We start from the raw sequence: 19,347 nt of genomic DNA, 5'->3' as shown, positions 1-19,347 counted from the left end.
AAAGCCAAACCAGAACCATACAACTTGAGAATTTCTGTCACAATTCAATCGCCAACTCCAATTTATTCCAATGGGATTTTAATAGGCTGTACTGAAATAAATGAGTGGAAACAAAAACAAAATAAGAAAGTAAGTCATGTCATATCTGGGTTTTAGGCTTCTTTCTGTTTACATTTTGACCAATCGGCCATTGTTGCTTACCAGATCTTTTTAGTTTCACTCGTGTTGCTTAAAAGTCTTTCTGCGCATGTTCCTTTCTTTCCATTTACTTTGCTCTATTTCTTGTATTTATTTCTCTTAGATTATTTGTGAGGATTTTTACTTTTGATTCTAGATAATGTCAGTTCTTTTCGAGTTACTCCTCTATTAAATTTCATCTTCTCTCAGTCTACCTGTCCGCCCTGTAATCATCCACCTGGCTGCACCTTGGCAGCGTTCACACTCTTCAGTGTTTAAGCCTTTCTGTTTCGGTCACTCCCTGCTGGATCCTTCTTTACTTCCATGTTGGTCCCAGGTTCATGTCCGGATCGCTCTGTTCCAGTCTTTTGAGGGTTTTTTTTTTTAATTAAATGAACATTCAGCATTCTTTTCTGAATTTTGCTTCGGTTTCAAACCTACACTTTGATTTATTTATATATATCTTTACTTCTTCAGATTCTAGCTTATTTATTCTCATCTTCACTTACTGATTCACTTTACTTGTTTTAACCAACTTCTGAAATATTTTTTTTTAAATCATTTGGGCTTTTGCTTTGAAATCATATCCCGCCTGTTTCCCAGTTACAGATGGCTATGGTTTGGTTGGTTTATCCTCACCTGTGGTTACAGTTTGCTATAAGCAAAGTAGGGGAAACGGCAAACATGTGGTCAGATTAGACCAAAATAAAGTTTTACAGTCTACATAGAAGTCCTCAAATTCACTCCCTGCCCTGCACTGCCCCAGTGAAACATGGTGGTGGCAGCATCATGCCTCTCTACCCTTCTCCATCCTGAAAGAAAGCAGCAGTGGTTCATCTCGCAGCAGGACGATGGCTCTGAACATACAGGCGGAGGTATAACTCAAGGGATTCAGGCCAAGAATATTTGAGTTAGAATGGTCTAGTCAAAGTCTGGACAAGAAATGTGTGTGTGCAAAAAAATTGGACTCTGCACAATTAAAGATGTGAAAAAAAACTCACACCCCGTTTTTCACATCATTCGTCCTTCCACTTCCCAGTGATGCACAACTTTATTGTTTTACTCTGTCACAATATGTCAATAAAACAGAAGAAGAAAAGAAAAAAATCTACTTTGTGCTTTTTGCTTCTTTTACGAGAAGAGGCATAAAACCTCAATCCGAGCGTTGCCATTTGCATTTCCAACTCATTAAATTCTGCTTTTATAGGACATAAAAGCATCAGCTCCGCTGCAGCGCTACAGACGAGAGATCGATATAACTCCGCGTTAATGTGTGCACGGTAAATTATGAGGAAGTTTAATTTCTCCACGCTCTCCTGGCTCACGCAGCGTGTGTTAGCGTGATGAAGCGACGTAATTAAAGAAAGAAACGATGATGATGATGATGAGAGGGAGAGGGGGGGAGTGCAGGAATTTGTTTCAAATCGAGCTTTGATCTAACAAGAGAGGAGTGGAGGGAGGGAGGGGATTTAGGATGAGACTTTTCATCAAGGCAGGAGCTGAAAGCTGAAATTTAAAACGGGTGCAGCAGGAGAAGAAGGTGTGAGAGATTTAACACGGGCTCCCAGGCTTCACTAGACTACAGGGATGGAGAGAGAGGCTGTAACCTGCAGAGGGGATGGAGGGAGGGGGGAAAGAGAGAGAGAGAGGCTGAGAATCATTAAACAGTCTGATGAGAAACAGTCAGGGTCTTTAAACCTCCTTCATTTATATGCAACACGTAAACTCAACGGCACTGATGGCTGGGAAAATCCTCACTGTCCTCCAGTCTGGACGTAATTAAGATGATCGTAGACGGGCGGCTAATGGATCTTTATTTGCTGTAAAGGAAGACTGAGCATAACAGAGAACATAAAAAAAAAGAAGTGATCAAAGCTTTTATTAACTTTCACTTATTTAGGAGGGAAGAGCCTCTCTGATGTAAAATGTACACAAAGATACAGGCAAAATCAGTAAATATGTAATATTTAGAGGTGAGGGAGATTGAATGCAGCTTTGGCGTATTGGGACCAGCATCAGAAAATCCTGTAAATCATTTTATTTTATTTTATTTTATTTTTAAAAAACGGGGGGAGCGGTGGGGGGGGGGTAGCAGTGTCAAAACAGCACCGATTCTCTTTTTATCACATAAAATTTAGTCTACAGAGAAACTACAGAACAAAGAGATTAGCTGATCGTGTCCGCTGAGCCTGTTGAATGTTCTGGTTTATAGTGCCATCTGCTGTGCGCTGCGTCTCTTCTTCTCCCGTCTTCACGCTGCTCTCCAAAACCGATTATTAGAGCTGCTGCTTCATTTCCTGTTAGGATTTGCCCCCCACTAATCAGATAAAACACTGCACGGGTTTTGCACCTTTTTTTCTTTTTTTTTGTACAGGCTTCGAGAGAGAGAGAGAGAGAGAGGGAAAAAAAGGAGGAATGGATCAGTCTTGCAGCATCGCCTTGACTGCAGTGAGTTCACAGGGAGTTCACGAATGCGGGCAAATATGAGAAAGATATATACAACAAAAAACGGAAGTTTGGCGTAAATCAAGCAGATCAATGGAAGAAGGAGGTCTGCATCTTCTTTTAATTGCAATTCAATTTTTTGGAAAATATCTGTACTCCTGTTTTGCCCTCCATTATCCTGACGCCACTAGCTAAAATCAAGAGCATCCAAATGGCTTCAGCAGTCGCCTGGTTGGCTAATGGTTCACTGTGTACTGATGATTTGACAACATTAAACACATTTTGACTCCACTGTTGAAAGAAAACCCACAACCTGTTCAGAGCCTCCATCGGTCATGCAAGGAAGTTAGCAAACACGTGGTGGAAGTTGCTCTGGTTAAAGGAGACCAAAACCGAACAAACAAAAACCTTCAAAAAGTCATGGTGGTGGCAATATGAAGCTGTGGGAATTTTAAAGAGGTAGTTGAAGCTGAATACAAGAAAAAAAAATCATCTTCTGGTCAGAAAATGCAAAGATATAACCAGCTTCATCAGTGATGTGCGTAGATGGACAGTAGGTGGTGCTAAAGCTCCTGAGATTTTCTGATTAGGCAGAAAAATGTGCCCTTCTGAAATTGTTTTGTGTGTGTGTGTGTGTGTGTGTGTGTGTGTGTGTGTGTGTGTGTGTGTGTGCGTGCGTGCGTGCGTGTGCGTGTGTTCGTATTGTGTAGAGTGTGGCCCAAAGTAACATTTCTGTGTTAAAACACATGATGTTCAAGATGTCCCTCCAGTAAATCTCACTCCCCGTTTCTCCTCTTGAGCACCTGCCTCCCAAAATTCATGAGTTAGAATGGTCCAGTCAAAGTTCATGAGTTAGAATGGTCCAGTCAAAGTCCACATTGAAATCCAGCTCGACAAGCTGTGGAAGACTTAAAAACACTTTGACTGTCTTTATCCAACCTGACTCTTTAGTTGCTGTTGTGTTTTTTTTCTCTCAGAGCCGTAAAAAGTAAATTTCCGTGTCGTCACTAGAGCATAGCAACGTTTAGGTCAGTTCTATGAACAAAACAAGGAATGATAGATATGCTTTATGAGATAGATCTCTGCTAGTCAGCTCAAAATAATGTGATAAATATGATTATTTATTGATTATCAAAATAGTAAATGCAGGGGAAAAATAGATTGTTTTTATGACTCGATGAAAATGGATCTCTGATATAAAATGAATAAAACATACAGTGAGTGTTGGACTCATGCACGCACACACACACACACAGAAAGAGAGAGAGAGAGAGGGAGAGCATGGGCCAAGCCAGTGTGTTTTATGGTTTAGCTGTGTTTAATTATTTACTCCTGTCTTTCTCAGACGGGGGTGGTGTTGGTTTCCATCACACCGGGCCGCCTTCTCGCCTCCTCGTCAGGTTCGATCCGGCTCGACCCGCCTTTCCTCCGCAGGCCTGACTCGGTCCGCCTGGATGACTGACGGGTTGGTTTCTGGCGTTCCCCAGGGTTTTGTTTTTCCTTTTCTACTGACTGCCGCGCCGTTCTGGATGTGAACATGTCGGGAATTAATGGCGACCAGCTGCACCGCTCCACCTTGGGGATTTACTCGGTGAGTAACAAAAGAAAAAGGTCTTCAGGACCGGAGCTAGAGGGCGAGAAGAAAGGAGCCATTTCCACCAATCAATCACACGCGATCCATCGTCCCAAGAACAATTTGAGTCTTTTGGTTGTCAGAGAAAATGCGTGATTGAATAGAACATGTTCTTTTACTGATCCCACTGTGGCTGAGTCCAGACTTTCTCAAAGTTTCTTTTTCCTCTCTCTCTCTCTCTCTCTCTCTCTCTCTCTCTGTCTCTCTATCTATCTATCTTTCTGTCTTTCAAAATTCAAGTAAACCTTCAGTGAATACATGCCTGTGCTTTTCTAACAGAGTCTGACTGATGAGCTCAACCCCAGTCTACAGAAACTGCTTTCGCTGGGAAACCACTTTGCCCATGCCTTCAGAGGTAAGGAAGGAATGAAGGAAAGGACACAAGTAGTCATAGAGGAGGGATAAATAACTGTGAAAAAGAAAAACAAAAAACAAATCAAGATTTAAAGCCAGAAAAGAAAGTTTGCATGAGGGAAGGATAAAATGAAGGAAGTTGATAAGAAGTGAGGGATGATAGGGGGGAAGGAAGCAAAAAAGGTAGGAAAGAGTAAAGGAAGGGAGTAAAAGAAGTAGTAGAGAAAAATAAAGTAGGAGAGGAAAATTATAAGAGAGATGAAGGAAAAAATGAGGGAGGAAAAGGAAGAAAGCTGACATTCTTTACGTCTACCTGCTGTCTCTCTGTTAGAGGTGAATTACTTCGAAGGAACTATTTACATCATCATCATCCTCACCCAGACGGGAAAACACCTGTAGTTTAATTTGCCATAATATGTAAATAAAAATGAGCTGCAGTCATAAACGGACAGAGCTCTGACCAGTTAAAAGATGGTAAACGCTACATGGTTCAGTAACGGCCCCACCGGCAGACATTAAATATAGATTAAGATCCTATGTGCCACCTGCAGTGCCGCTGAGCCGTAACCTTACGCCGACCAGCTTTTCCCTCAACATCCATTCAAACATGGCTTGTTTACTCAATTGATTGAGCTCTTTATAGTGAGTCATCACACAAATGATGTGGCTAATCATAGCCGCTTTTATTGGTCTCGGATTTTGTCGATTAATCTGCGGTTATTTTAAAAACTACAGAGTCGTAGCTACGACTGGGTAACCCCAGACTCAGCTGCTTTGTAGTCTCTACCAGGATTTTTCCTGTATTTGGATCTTCCAATCAACGCAAACCCAACGTCCTTGTTCCCACTGAAGAACAGCATGATGATGCCGCCACCGTGTTTCGCCATGGTGGTCGTGTACTCAGGTTGTGAAGTTTTCAGGTTTCTGCCACCTGCAGAAGCTATCTTTTGTTGTTCAGGTTGCGAGTCTGAACGAATTCTGTGTCTTAACAAACCAGAAATGTTAATTTTTCAAAACCGGGTTTCAGAGTGGATGAATTTCAAAATTCAAAATTTCAAAAGTCACATCTTTTCTTTTTTTTAAATTGAAGATGTTGTAACTCCATCTCCCTCTTTTTCTATCCCACATGTGTCTAACTCTCACAAATAACAAAAATGGCTCCACTTTTTGTTTTGTTTTGTTTTGTTTTTATTGTTTTTGTGTGTGTGTGTGTGTGTGTGTGTGTGTGTGTGTGTGTGTGTGTGTGTGTACTTTTCTGGCGGTGTTACAGCGCCACCGATTGGCCCGGCATACCTATTACATCATATTCTTTCATATTGACGTACTTTTCTTAAACATTTACAAAAAAATACTTCATTTTCGCTTTGGCTCCTAAATTACTTAAAAACAAACAAACAAATAAACAAACAAGAATTCTCACATTTTTCTTTCAGCAATCATTTTCCTCCTGCTACTCTTTCGTAAAGGCATGATTTATGGAGTGCACAACTAATTAGTGTCCTCTGGGAAAAAAAAAAGCCTCTCTTCCTTTTCAGGTGATAGATTCGACAGTTCTCTGTAAGATGCTAAGAACTTTTTTTATCTACCATGTAAACGTCTTCACAGCCTTCCTCTGTGTGTGAATCGTTCCCTGGACTTCCTGCTTGCTCCTGTTGTTTGTTAATTAATGTTTTCCAAGAAGCCTGCGACGCCTTCATAGAGCAGCTTGATTCGTACCGAGATTAAATAACACACACGTGGGATGTTTCCACTAATTACACAAGTCCGAATAAAAGGGATGGAAATAAATGCACGCCACACTTTTCAGCTAATTTATTGAGGAAAAATGTTTTCTTTCCTACCACCCTCAGTTTTGCATCTGTCACATAAAGTGCAACTGAAACAAACGTGTTTGTTACAAATATTTTTTTTAAAAAGTGATAAAGTTTAAGCAGATATGAATGTACTTATTGCAAGACTGTGATGATAAAGTGTGTCTGTACGGCAGACGTGTCTCTGAAAGCACGACTACTTTTTGTTTTTTTCTCTGTTTCAGACCTTGTTGTCAGCAGCGAGGCTTACTTCACGGCGCTTTCAAAGATCGGAGAGAAAGCTTTCTACTCCTCGTCGTCCCGCTCCCTGGGTACGTGACGTCGTTGCGCAGCTTTGCTGGGACGCCTTCGGTTTGTCATCGAGGTCATTTATTAAACGCAGGCTCTCCGCCGCGTCGAGGAGATCAAAGTTTAACCTCGGGCCGTGTTTTATTGCTCCCCTGCAAACATGGCGGTGAATGTGTAATGCGCGTTGCTGCGCACTTCCCTTGATGTGTTTGAAAAGCTGTTCTGAGAAGAAGGTACTCCACGTTGTTTAGTAGTGGGAGAGCAAGTCTTTCTGGTTTCCAGCTCAGAGCTAAAATGACGATGTCAGGTTAAACACCTCGCATACAGGCCGGCTGTGCAGGTGTGAGTTTTCTTCCAGTTACTGCGAAAGAACAGATCAATCTTCCATGTGAATCGTTTCAAAATGCAAACAGAAAGTCTTGTCAGGCGTCTGGACTTTCTCCTGTCATTACAAAATGTTCAGAGCAACAGTTTTGTTGGCATTTGAGCCCAACAAAAAGTCAAATTAGCTAACAGTGACCACAGTATACCACCTATATCCGCACAGCTAGTAGAAATATGCTCAGAGGCCTTGAAATAAATGGTTGTTATGGAGACTCGGTTGCCCCCAAGCTGCCACTCTTTGCTTTAGAGAGGTTCTTTTTTGTCTTTCTTACCATTCTGCAGTGAAAAGATGTGCCAGTGACTTCCTGTTCTTAATCCGCAGCAGTTAATATAACGACGGCGCAATCTTTACCTCGGGAGCAGATTCAGACTGGAAGGTTTCCCACCATCTTAGGAGTGTATTTATAGGAATATTTTGCTCATTCTTCAAGAAGAGGATCTCTGAGGTCGGACGCTGTTGCTGGACATGTCGAAATCTGTTCTGTCGTCTTGAGGTCAGCGCTCTGTGCGGTCCAGTTGAGGTTTCTCCCACTCTTTGAATTGGACCAGGTGATGCAAGGCCTTCATGCATCTGTTCAATAAAACTGTGTATCTGACACTTCTGACCAAAAGCTTCGATCATGATCCGTAACTCTGGAGAAGCTAGAGGGAGCAATAAGTGGAGAACTTTGGTTTTAGCTTTGCCTTGTTCTTTATCACTAGAGGTTGGAGGAGTTACATCAAATTAAACCCCATTCTGCCTATTAATCTTCATCTGACCATCGCTCACCAACAGGAAACCGACATCTTTCTGTCATTTACATCCCTTTTCGTTAAGTCGACCAATTTAATCCAAAAATTTCTTCTGGGCACTTCTTTGTTTTTCAGTTAGCATGTACATTGAGAAAAAAACCCTCCACAAGATTCAAATTGTTGCAGCTTTTATTTTATTTAAATGTAGCTCTAACAAATCGTACCGAGTTCAGAACAATGCCCCAATGAGAGTCCTGAAGAAGAAGGCGAGATGGAGCAGAGGTCCAATGAAGAATCAAACAGTAACCACTTCCTGCCCGGAGAATAAAGCTGTGAACGACAAGCTCACATAAAAATATAAACATTTTACAGATTTATTTGTCTGTAATAAATTATTCACCGCCTGAATTAGATTACGTAGCCGTGCCAGTGGTTTCATGTTTACTTAAACGCAGCAGGTTAATGATCAGTGAGTGAATCTGCTCACAGCAAACTGCGTTCTTATCTTCAAGGAGATGTCCTGATCCAGATCGCCGACAGCCAGCGGAGACTCACCAAGGAGCTGGAGGGCGTGGTAAATGACGTCAATGCTGATCAGATTACCGGTTTAGTCACCGGTCAGGCTTTTTTTTTTTTTTTTCCGTTTTTGTTGACACCAAAGCGAACTGTGTTCATCTTTTTTCCAGTTCCGCAACTTCAGTGTGGAAGTCCTGCAGGTGATGGAGAGCAGCGTTCAGATGGACTTCGACTACATCTCAGTGAGTGAGAGTCCATGTGACGAGTGATGTCGTCACAACAAAGATGCAAAACGATCGAAGTAACATGATGAGATTTATGAATTCATTGGTCATTTTTATAACCCCGTAAGAAGCTACGCGTGCCGTGTCACCATGGCAACAAAGTGTGACTCACATCTTCGACACCATCTTTGAAATCCAACATTAAATATATATCCGATCCCGTTTTCAGGAACAATTATGAAGCAAATTGTTTTAGCTGAATGTTAAATCTACTATTCAGAAGAGAAAAATGAAAATTTGGACAATAACAAATCAGACATGTAACTTAAATATAAAGGCGAGCTTTACTTCTGTTTTCTGGAATCTACGACGGAGTATTACACTGTTTAAAACAAAAAGTCTCTAATTTACTGTAAAATACCAGCAGCTGTGGTAGCCATATGTTAAAATTCAATATTTACGAATACAGAATTTATTCGTAAATAACAATACATTTTGTAAAAATCGTCAACCACAGTGCTGATTTTTTTTTTACAGTGTAGGGCCACGCTGAGAAAATAAATAAATAAATAAAATTACAAGGATATGATTGTAGTATCACAAGAATAAAGTCACAATATTTTGAGATTAAGTGGTAAAATTACCAGAATAAAGCTCGTACAAGAATAAGGCCATAATATTAACAGAATAAAATCAAAGTATTTCAACTTCCTGGTAATATTACAACTTTATTCTTGAAATATTATGGCTTTATTCTCATAATTCTATTTATTTATTTATTTTCTTAGATTGACCCTAATATTCCGCTGTAGTTATTAAATATTCAGACATAATTATTCCAGTTCCTTGTGGATGGCTACAGAAAGCCTTTGGTTTCCATGCAGCCTGGTAGTTTGTAGTCTATGAGTAAATCTGAGCATGTAGATTGAATAGCAAGTTCTTTCTTTAAACGCAGTGAAGTTGTTATTAAAAAGTTCAAATCAATAGTTACAAGTCAAACAACGAGGTGAGATTGTGGCGATAATGAGCTTGTGTAAACCTTTGATCAGAACCGTGCGTCAGATTGCTCGTTTTGATCAGAACTGGAAGAAATTCGCAGGGATCTGATCCGAACTGTCCCACAGCACAGCAGGGTGACGTACGAGAGGGAAGTCCACAAGCAGGCGGCGGCGGCTCAGCAGAGGCAGCGGAGAGGAGGAACCGGCCAGGTCTGCCTGTTTTCTTTCCCCCTTTTCTTCTCAACCGGAGCGAAACGCTTCCCGATGTCTCTGCTGCTGGGTTTGATGCATATCTGCACCGTCCGTCCTCAGGAGTACCTGCAGTTTCTGAAGGAGAGCCACCAGGAGGCGCTGCAGGAGGAGGACAGGCGGTACCGCTTCCTGGCTGAGAAACACTGCGGCCTCGTACAGTCCTTGGGCCTCATCATGAACAAGGTACAAGGAGACATTTTGACGCTCGCAGCTGAAACGATCTGCTCTGGTCGCCGCGAGCAACCGAACTCTAATGGCAACTTAACGACGCCTCCTGTAATTAGAAACAGGAAAAGATGATGTACGGCTCCAATGGTCCATGCGTGTTCATCTTCCTTTTCTGATAACCAGGAATCGGTGACGCTCCCACAGCAGCGTCACAGTTTCCACAGAAAGAACAACTGCATTATAACAGGATGCTTGTTTGAACTCTGGACTCATTTTTATGACCCCGCAGCGTGGAAGTACTTTAATGTTTTACATTCACTGGGAACTCCTGAGTTATGAGCCGGCACCTCGACTAAAGCCACAAGTTACACATAAAAGAGACAGAGTAATATCATATTTATGCTCACAATGGTCACTTACTGCTGTGCTCTGACGGTTTAAACCATGTTGGAACCGCGCTCGCCATGCCAGACTTCAGACCTGAAGTTATTTCTCAGAGAAAAATACACAGCTTGTGTGTTGAAACAGTTGATTACAGTGAATAAGACGTCTGGGCGCTGCCCTCATGTGGCCACACTGTGCAAAGCACAAACCCGTTCCAGACACGTAAACACGTGGAACAGTAACTCTGTGTTTTTGCCACTTCTTGATCTTTTGGGTGTGTGTTTTTTTATTTTTTTACATAATCTATAGTTATCTATAAGAAGGTCAGTGTCCGATGCTCTGATATCCTACTGAGTAAAAACAACCAGACGTCAGTCGTGTGTTCAGAGCAATGCAACATCGCCTCGTCTTATCACAGATGTAACCGACGCTCAGGCGTTGGCAGAATATTACTCATTGCTCTTATCTTAGTGGTTGCTAATTGTCAATATTGACAACTACTAAACACACTCTGACTCCCCACAGCCTCTATCTGACTAATTTAATTGGTTGTGACAAAAATCAATGACGGGATCATAAGCTGTTCCACAACTGCTCAAAGCTGCTCCTTTTCTCAATTCAGGCGGCAAGGAGCTGTGCTGCACTCCCAGATCTATGTCGTATTATCATTTGTGTTTTGATTTTTTTTTTTTTTTTTTCAGTTAGGAACTTCTAGTTAGTAATGAATGACTTTCTGTTTCCCTGTTGCGTCAAAGCGGCCCGACTTTCAGTCTGACAGGAAGCCACGTTTATTTTTCTGCCATCTTGGAAAGTGAGCAAGGTGGCCAGGAGGGTTAAAGGCAAAGTCTGAAAGCTCAACAAGGATCACCACGTATCCATGGCGACCATTGCATAACATTCATTTGAGATTGAGACCTGAAAAAGGTCTATCCTGTTGTATCATCACAAATATAAACAGTTTTCTGGAGGTCCCAAATGAAACGTTTCACTTTTATATTGAAATCATGCTGCTGCAGTTAAAGTTGAATTTTTTTTAAAGGTGTTTTAACAGGAGTGCTGTTATATTTGGCCTGATGGAGAAGAAGTGCCGCAGTGTTCACACTTTTCTTTTTCACGTGACAGATGTCAGGGCCTCTCCTGCAGAAAACCGATGTCTGGACGGAGGAGGTCGACGCCACCAGGCGAGCTGAGCTCCAGCGACCCGCTGCCGTGGACAACACTGTGAGTTCAAGAGGGTCAACAACTCGCCGAGAAGCAAACTGCTGAGTCCGTGAATCATTTATGCAGAGCTGCTGCCCAGGTTAAACTCAGAGCCCTTCAAAAACTTTACAGCAATTAGGCTGTGGTGTAGGAAAACCCATCTCCGGGGAGGGGAATCCGCATTAAATCCTTCTCTGGAAAGGGAAAAAAGTTTCAATTTTTCGACTTCAGCTGCAGGGGTGCCCCCTAGTGGAGGATCTGTGATTCAATTAGACTGGATTACAGAGACAGAGAGGATTCAGCCTGCAGCCGGAGAACGGGAGCAGAATTACGGCATAAAAATGTGTAAATCTGAATCTAAGCTGTGCAGCGCCTCAGTCTGAAGGCCCGACAGCTGTAATTACTGTTTGAATTAACAACCTGAGATTAAACCCTGCTCCTCGACTGAAAGGTGAAAAGGATCCACTGATCCCTTTGCAACAACAGGGAATTAATATGGATTTTGTGGTTTATTTTTGACGGATGTATTAGAAATGAAGCCTGTGAGACATTGAGCGCATGAGCTGCAAGTATGTTCAGCGTGTCTTTGTACCATCATAACTAAGAATATTTGAATTTGTGAATCAAATACTCACAGATTGGGCTGCAGTCGTAGCTAAAAGAGCAAAGAGAACAGATGAGAGTTAAAGTAACAGAGCTTCTCCAACAACGAGTGGTGCAAATCTAGAATTGGACAAAACGACAAAGAAGAACGAGCAGAAATCTGTAGATGTGCAGAAAACTTGTAAAGCTACAAACCGAAAGACTTCCAGCTGGGATTACAACCAAAGGCCGACTCAGGGATTTGTCACTTTCCTTCCAATCTGTGCGCACAAAAACCCTGATACATTTACAATTGTGGTTCTGATGTAAAAAAAATATATTACAAAGACGTTTTTCTTCAATATGGAAACAGCTGTAATGATGGAATGCCTCTCTGGTGCCGTTATATTGACAAACGCATCACATACTGCTGGATGAATACATTTTTCCAGGGAGGGATGAGGGCGGAGGACATCAGACAGATCCGAGAGGAGATGACTCTGGGCAAGATACCGTCAAGAGGTGAGTGGATTTTACGGAGGAGTAAATATAATATCACTCTGCATTTTTTTTTGCAAACCGCATCCTGGTTTGTGCCCTTCCTGCAGAACGACTGTCTAATCATTTAACTCTCTTAACTAAAGTTAAAAAGGAAATAAAAAAATAAAATTTGACCCAGTAATGACAAATCAACAACCGCCTAAAAGCGATCTCGACAATGTTAAACACCTTTCCTCGTCATAGTCGGCTCTCTGTTCAGGAGGGAAAAAAACGGCACCTTGTTGAGCACAATCAATTTATCTGCATCTCCCGCTGCTGAAACAAAAGGAAATTAGCATGCAGATTTAGCAGTCAGCTCAGAGTCCTAATGCATGTAATTAGGAATAACAATGAATTAGAACTTTATCATGCAAATTCGAGCAGGAATTAAAAACAAAGCTCAGCCGTTCACATCTTCAGGTGCATAATTTCTGCTCTTTATCGGCTAGATTTCTGCTCCAGCAAACTGCTCTCTCTGTGTGTTTCGCAGCGCCGTCCCCGGTGGGAAGCATTTATCGCTCCAGAGGCGGCGGTGGCGGCGGCGGCGGCGGAGCTGTGACCATGAGGGCCAAGGCGCCGCACCAGCCCTCCGGCTCCAACCCCACCCTGCTGCCCTTCTCCAAGGGCCAGATCATCACTGTGAAGTCCCGGCAGCCCCGGAACGGCTGGCTCTACGGATACGCCGAGAACGGCTCAGGGTGAGGGGGCGGCAGCTGAGCTGTGGGTGGAGGGGCGTCACCCACTCTTGAGACTAATGCTTACCTCCTGGTTGACATCTTTGCTCCCTGTCGTCCTCGTTCTCAGTCAGGGGTGGTTTCCAGCCTCCTACGTAGAAGAGCTTGATGATCCTCCGATGTCGTCCAGCTCCTGGTAAATGACATAATAACCTTTCCACCATTAAAATGATCATAAAACTATTTTTTTAAAAATACATTGAGTTAAGCATAGATTTTTGTGGCTTACGCTGCCACGCAAAGACGCTTTGGACAATTTCATGCTCCAGCTCTGTGGGGAACAGTTTAGGGATCCTGTTTCAAAATGGCCGCACGCCAATATATAAAATAAAAGTCAGTAGAGAAGATGATGAAGGATGAGTTTGGTGTGAAGAAAACCGTGACCTCTTAGAACACCTTTGTGATGAATCGGCGCAGACACCGTGATCAAGGTCTTCTTGTCCAACATTAGTGTCTGACCTCACAAATGCTCTTCTAAAAAGAGTTCCCATAAACCTTGTAGAAAGCCTTCCCAGATGTGTTGGAGCTACTGTGGCTATATGGTGTACGTGAAACACAATATAATTGAAAATTATATATATAAAAAAGTTTGCTATAAGGAAAAATAAAGTAAAACTGTTGCAAATGTGCTCACATCTCTTATTATAAGCAACTTTTGATTCAACGTCTTCTTTAATTCATACTTGCCATCCATTGGGCGTCTTTTATCTAAACCCAGATCCTGTGGAGAAGTTAAAAAGGATAAAAGTCACAAGAGCTGAAGGAATTTCATCATAGTGCAGGATACTCTTTCTTTCTGATAAAACATCCCGGCTAGCTAAAATCCGCTAAATACTCTTGTTTCTTTAAAGAAGAACAAAGCTGGCAGAAATAAAATCACTCAGAAAACTATAACAATAACAAAAACTTCATAAATAAGCACAACTGGATAAAGTGGCTAAATGAAAGGCCTGAGGTTAACCTGGAGTTATTATAATAATAATTTTTTTTTTTAAAAGCAGATCATGTTCATTTGCTCCGAGGCTGTTCTTCTTATTATTTTTGGGGGCTAATCATTTTAAAACAGGGTCAGTTTCAAACTTGAGTCTGGATGGATAAAATGAACTACTTACCATATATGGGTGACCCACAGCTGTGGGAGAACCCACAAAAAGCTGCTTAGCGATTTTACTTTGAGCACGAACACAGCAAACATACACACAAAATTAAATTTGTGACAAATTCGACGTGTTTGGGAGCAGCTCTTTACTTTGTTAGTAGTCCAGGCTCCAAGCCCTCTGTCACAATACAATGATTTCCATATTTAAGATTTCTAAGAGTTAGCGACCATTAAACGAGGAAGATTTTACGTCTTTTGGGTTGAGATTTCTCTCGCCTTCACCCAGGAACTACACTCTACGGAGCGGCAGCAGCATGAGCGACCTGCTGGACCAACCAGGAGTGAGCAGCAGCAGCAGCAGGACCAGCAGCGCCATGAGCAGCATGTTCGACCTGCCGAAACCCAGCAGCAGCAGCAGCAGCAGGAGTGGAGCCCCACCTCCTCCGCCTCCTCCACCCACGCAGTCCTCATCTGTGAGTCTGACGGAAATGTCGTCTTACTCAGAAAGCCATTAAGAATACAAGCAGTAGTTCACCCAGAAACGGCTAAAGCAAACGCTTCGATGATGACTAACTTTTACATTTTACCACAGTTGAGTTCTAAAATGTCATCAGCCAGCCTGGGATGGGGCTTGTTTTTGTGTTTTCGCCTGTTTAAACTTTTTTTTTTTTTTTTTTACCATCAAGCATCTACTAACACAATTCATGCGGAACGAGTATTGATTCTAGATGATGAAATTGAGATCCGCCATGTTTGTTTCCGTCTTGCTGGTGAAGCGATATCGTTAAAGAAACTGACAGGGATGATATTGAAGGATCCACTTTGACTCTGTACAGAAATGACACGACTCTGAACCATGGTTGATGTGTCGGATGAATTTGGAAATGAAAATTTTTAAGCTAAAAAGAGTTATCACAACTAATTTTTTTTTTTAGTTTTGGAATTTTTGTATTTTTATAAGGCTTTGCACATTTATCTGTTTTTAGTTTTCTGAGGAGAGATGTCTTGCATTAACGAACTCTAAGCAAGAATAGCAGTAGTTGCGTTTCCATAGCAAATATGCACAAACATTTGTCGATAATCTGCTGATGTCAAGAAAAACACAATTTTGCAGATGAGGTGTTTCCATTAAATAAGAAACTAAATTAAAATCACAAAAATTGTAGTCGCTAATTTCATAGAAGAGCTATTGATTCAACACGTCCGAATGACACAAACAACTTTTCATGAACTTTGTCCAAAAACAACTCATCGTCATTCTCCTACCACTTCCTGTCGTCTTCTTTGTCGTTTCTGTCAGTAGTAACATCTATCTGTTTATCATGACTCATGTGATGCAAAAAAAGCGTTTTCATCACAGTTTTGTGAAGTACATCTTGAAAAACCAGCTCATCCTAGCACAAAAACGTGAGCTTTTTCAAATTGTCGTGTTTTCACTGAGAGAATTTATTTTTGTGATTACAGTTTGCGCAGTTTTATGATTACAGTTTGTGCAGTTTTATGGTTAATAAAAACCATAAAAAAGATCCCCCCTTGCAACTCTACTCGGTGAGAAAGAAAACAGGCACAAGGGGAAAGTGAGGTACTTGTACAGGATGCTGTTATTCCAACATTTGGCTTTATGGGAATGACTTATAAGCAGCACTCTCGCTGGGACATAAACAAAAGGAGCAAAAAATTATTCATCCAAAACTCATGTCATCTTTCATTTCAATAACTAATATCATTTGTAGTTTTATTAATACGTTCTGCCTTTGAGAACATTTATAGCTTTGAATGTGGCCAGAAATGAAAACGAGTTTGACACCCTGCTTTAAAAAAGAGCCGTGAACCCCACCACTAGCAGAGAGATACGGTGGCCGGGATGGGGTTCCTCACATGAACTGTAGCTGTATTTCACCCGTCTGTCCACCAGGGGCACTGTGGCAGAGTCCTGTTCTCAATGACTCCTCAGCCTTCGTTCTGGTGGACGCAGGGCGGAAGCTCCAGCTGCTGACGACGTGAGCCCAGCGGTTTGCAGATGTGTGCTGTTGTTTGGTTTCCACTGTGTGATGCTGTTCGCTACTCAACCACACAAATAAGCTGATTAAATATCCTTATATGTGTCAATGTTGTTAGAACGACCGTGTTGAAGTTCAATTAGCTGTAAATCTGCCGTCAAAGCGGAACATTTAGCTTAAAGTTAACCAAGCTAACGATGTAAATGAGAAAATGAATCAATAATATTTTATATTCGTTTGTCTCTACATGCTCCCAGTTAGCTTCTCCACTATTGCTTATTTAAAATAGAGTCATGTGAACACAAAGTGAAGTGTGTGTGTGTGTGTTTGTTTGTAATACCTTGTGGGGACGATTTTCCTGACGTATACTACGTTGTGGGGACCAATTGGGAAACCCTGTTTTTGGGTCAGGGGTGAGAGTTAGGGCTAAGGTATGAATTGAGTTTTGGTTAGGGTTAGGGTTAGGAAAAGGGTAAAGGTAAGGTTTAGGCTGCAGAAATGAATGGAAGTCAATGGAAAGTCCCCACAAAGATAGCAACACAAACGTGTGTGTGTGTGTGTGTGTGTGTGTGTGTGTGTGCGTGTGTGTGTGTGTGTGTGTGCGTGCGCGCCGCCTCTGTTGGTGTTCCCGGTCAGCCCTCGCTAACCTCTCCTCCTCTCTCCACTCTTCCTGCAGAAGTCGCAGTCAGGAAGATCGCAGAACGAACTCTTCCCGAGGTAAGAGCAACGCCACAGTCTCGCTCTGAAAGTGGAGAACGGCTGTTAAAACGAAACCAATTCATCACACTCTCCTCTCCTCTGGAGGAAGGGAGATTTTTTATTTTTTATTTTTGCTGAGGTGAATCATGAACCCATTAAATCTGAGAGCAATAGATGGGGGACACTGATCTTAGCGGCACAGACTGGCTGCTCTTCCATTAAGAGAAACCATTTCAGCCGCAGACGTTTGGGAACTTCAGAAGAACAGTTCACTAAACGACGTTTGAAACGCAGCGCGCTCGTCTCTGGCTGTGGCCCCCCCCTGCATGGCCAGATTCAGGAGCAATTATTTTTAGGTGCACCCTGTTTCTTTTTTATTATTTTTTCTCACATCTCTTCTCTCTCTCTGTTTCTTCTCGGGTTCCTCAGGGGCACCAATCCGTTCGCCACGGTTAAGCTGAAGCCCACTCACACCAACGACAGATCTGCTCCGATACTATACCGGAGATGACTTCTCGACGAGGGAAGAGGCGTTTCCATTTAGTTTGACAGGTGGACGATTGGTGATGGCTGTTTTATTGAACCACAGCACTATCTGTGTGCCATAATAATGCCTTTTAACCAAAAAACAAAACAAAAATACATCATATTTGTTTGTTTGTTTGTTTTTTTTCTTATAGTCGTATTCTTTCCTGCAGATTAATTTAACCAGATGTTAGATCAACTTTCTGGATGTTTTCTTGACAACTATCATCATGTGAATGAGTGAAGCAGTTAGTCTTTTAAAATTTTAATACCTCTTGTGGGGTTTTTTTTTTTTTTTTTTTTTTACAATTTTTTGTATTGTTACAAGCACAAACGTCAATGTGTTTGATTTAAAGTTTATGTGTAAGACAGAGCACACTTTGTAATTTTTGGGGACGTTCTCATCGGACGGACGTGACGTGGAATTAAAATGCTGCATCATCTGCTAACATCAGTTTTAAAATCTAGGTTTGGACTTTAACTAGGCCACAGAAACAGTATGTTTTGGTCCAAACGAGAGGTTCCTCAAACAGCATTAGCTCCTGGCCTGTGACCCACTTTAAAAACCCAGACATTACTACAAAATTTGTAAAGAAACATTAAATTTTACATTTTATTTTTCTAATTTTTATTCACCATTCAGTAATTATTGCATTGATTTAGCATGAATGCTGCCTCTTGTCTTCTGATTTTAGTTGGCAGTGAGTTTTTTCACCACAGTTGTGATAAAAAAAAAAAAAAGTAATACCTTTTATATCAATCCTATCAAATTGTATTTATTCTCCATGGTTTAGTTTTTTGTTTTTAGTAGCATCAGAGCAATGCTGCTGGACAGTTCCTTCTTTCTTTCCAGCTTGAGTAGCAAAGCAACTTGACAAATTTTTCTGGCAGCCAATCAGAGAAATAAGAGCGGCAAATAACGGTTTCCTGAATTTCCCCAATTTTTGAAAAATAAAGGCTGTTTCTATCTCCATCTTTAGTAAGTTATTTTAACACATTTTGGAATAATGACTGGGGGGAAAAAAACCCCAGCAAAATTCAGAAAAATTAAATTCACATTCATTAAATTTTGTTCCCGTCATTTTTTTTTTTTTTTACTTTCTTACACCTTCTGGTGTTTGTCGTTCTTCCTCGAACTTCTCGAACCTACTAATTGGGCAACTTTTGAAGGCAACTGATTGCGTTTGGGTTCTATTCAGCAGATCAATGAAACAATAATCACAGTTTGAAACAAAGACCATAAACTGTCTCATAAAGTTGTAGTAAAATACATTGAAGTTTGTGGTTTCAAAATGATAAAAATATAAAAAGAAAAAAAAATCTATTCCGATTTTGGGAATCATATGCGTTCAAATGTATTTAGCTGTAGATAGCTTGTGTTGTGTCACAGCTCTATATCAGTTCTCTTTTGTTTCTGATTTTTTTTCTTCCTGCATCTGCAGCTCCATTTATACCTACATGTTCTGATGAGATTATAGTTCTGTCGCTAAATATTAAATGTGCCGCGAATGTACTTCTAGTAAATAATGGAACCCGCGGCAGATCGTGTAAAAACTCTGGTGTTATGAATAATGCTGTGTATTAAAGGATAATGTCACGTCA

At 41.3% G+C, this 19,347-nt stretch overlaps 1 protein-coding gene across 1 annotated transcript; it reads left to right on the top strand.

Moving 5' to 3' along the window:
* Positions 1-3,912: 3,912 nt before the first annotated feature.
* baiap2l2a (BAR/IMD domain containing adaptor protein 2 like 2a) lies at positions 3,913-19,347 on the top strand. The gene is made up of 14 exons (XM_014991481.2): positions 3,913-4,213; positions 4,535-4,610; positions 6,645-6,731; positions 8,337-8,398; positions 8,511-8,582; positions 9,689-9,772; positions 9,875-9,997; positions 11,489-11,587; positions 12,601-12,670; positions 13,179-13,386; positions 13,493-13,558; positions 14,808-14,994; positions 17,198-17,238; positions 17,650-19,347. The coding sequence occupies exons 1-14, from the start codon at positions 4,160-4,162 to the stop codon at positions 17,729-17,731; spliced, it is 1,311 nt and encodes a 436-aa protein (XP_014846967.2). The 5' UTR covers positions 3,913-4,159; the 3' UTR covers positions 17,732-19,347.

This window comes from Poecilia mexicana, unplaced genomic scaffold (genome assembly GCF_051168715.1).
Source record: "Poecilia mexicana isolate PSO_F unplaced genomic scaffold, ASM5116871v1 scaffold_8, whole genome shotgun sequence".
Classification (NCBI taxonomy): Eukaryota; Metazoa; Chordata; class Actinopteri; order Cyprinodontiformes; family Poeciliidae; genus Poecilia; species Poecilia mexicana.
This window is presented reverse-complemented; position numbering and strand designations above follow the sequence as displayed.

What these genes read in the sequence shown, in the direction of transcription:
- baiap2l2a (XM_014991481.2), top strand. Translation starts at nt 4,160, where the DNA reads ATGTCGGGAATTAATGGCGACCAGCTGCACCGCTCCACCTTGGGGATT. An exon ending in TACGCCGAGAACGGCTCAGG is followed by an intron (nt 13,387 to 13,492) that starts GTGAGGGGGCGG and finishes CCTCGTTCTCAG; the next exon opens with TCAGGGGTGGTTTCCAGCCT. An exon ending in CAGAACGAACTCTTCCCGAG is followed by an intron (nt 17,239 to 17,649) that starts GTAAGAGCAACG and finishes CGGGTTCCTCAG; the next exon opens with GGGCACCAATCCGTTCGCCA.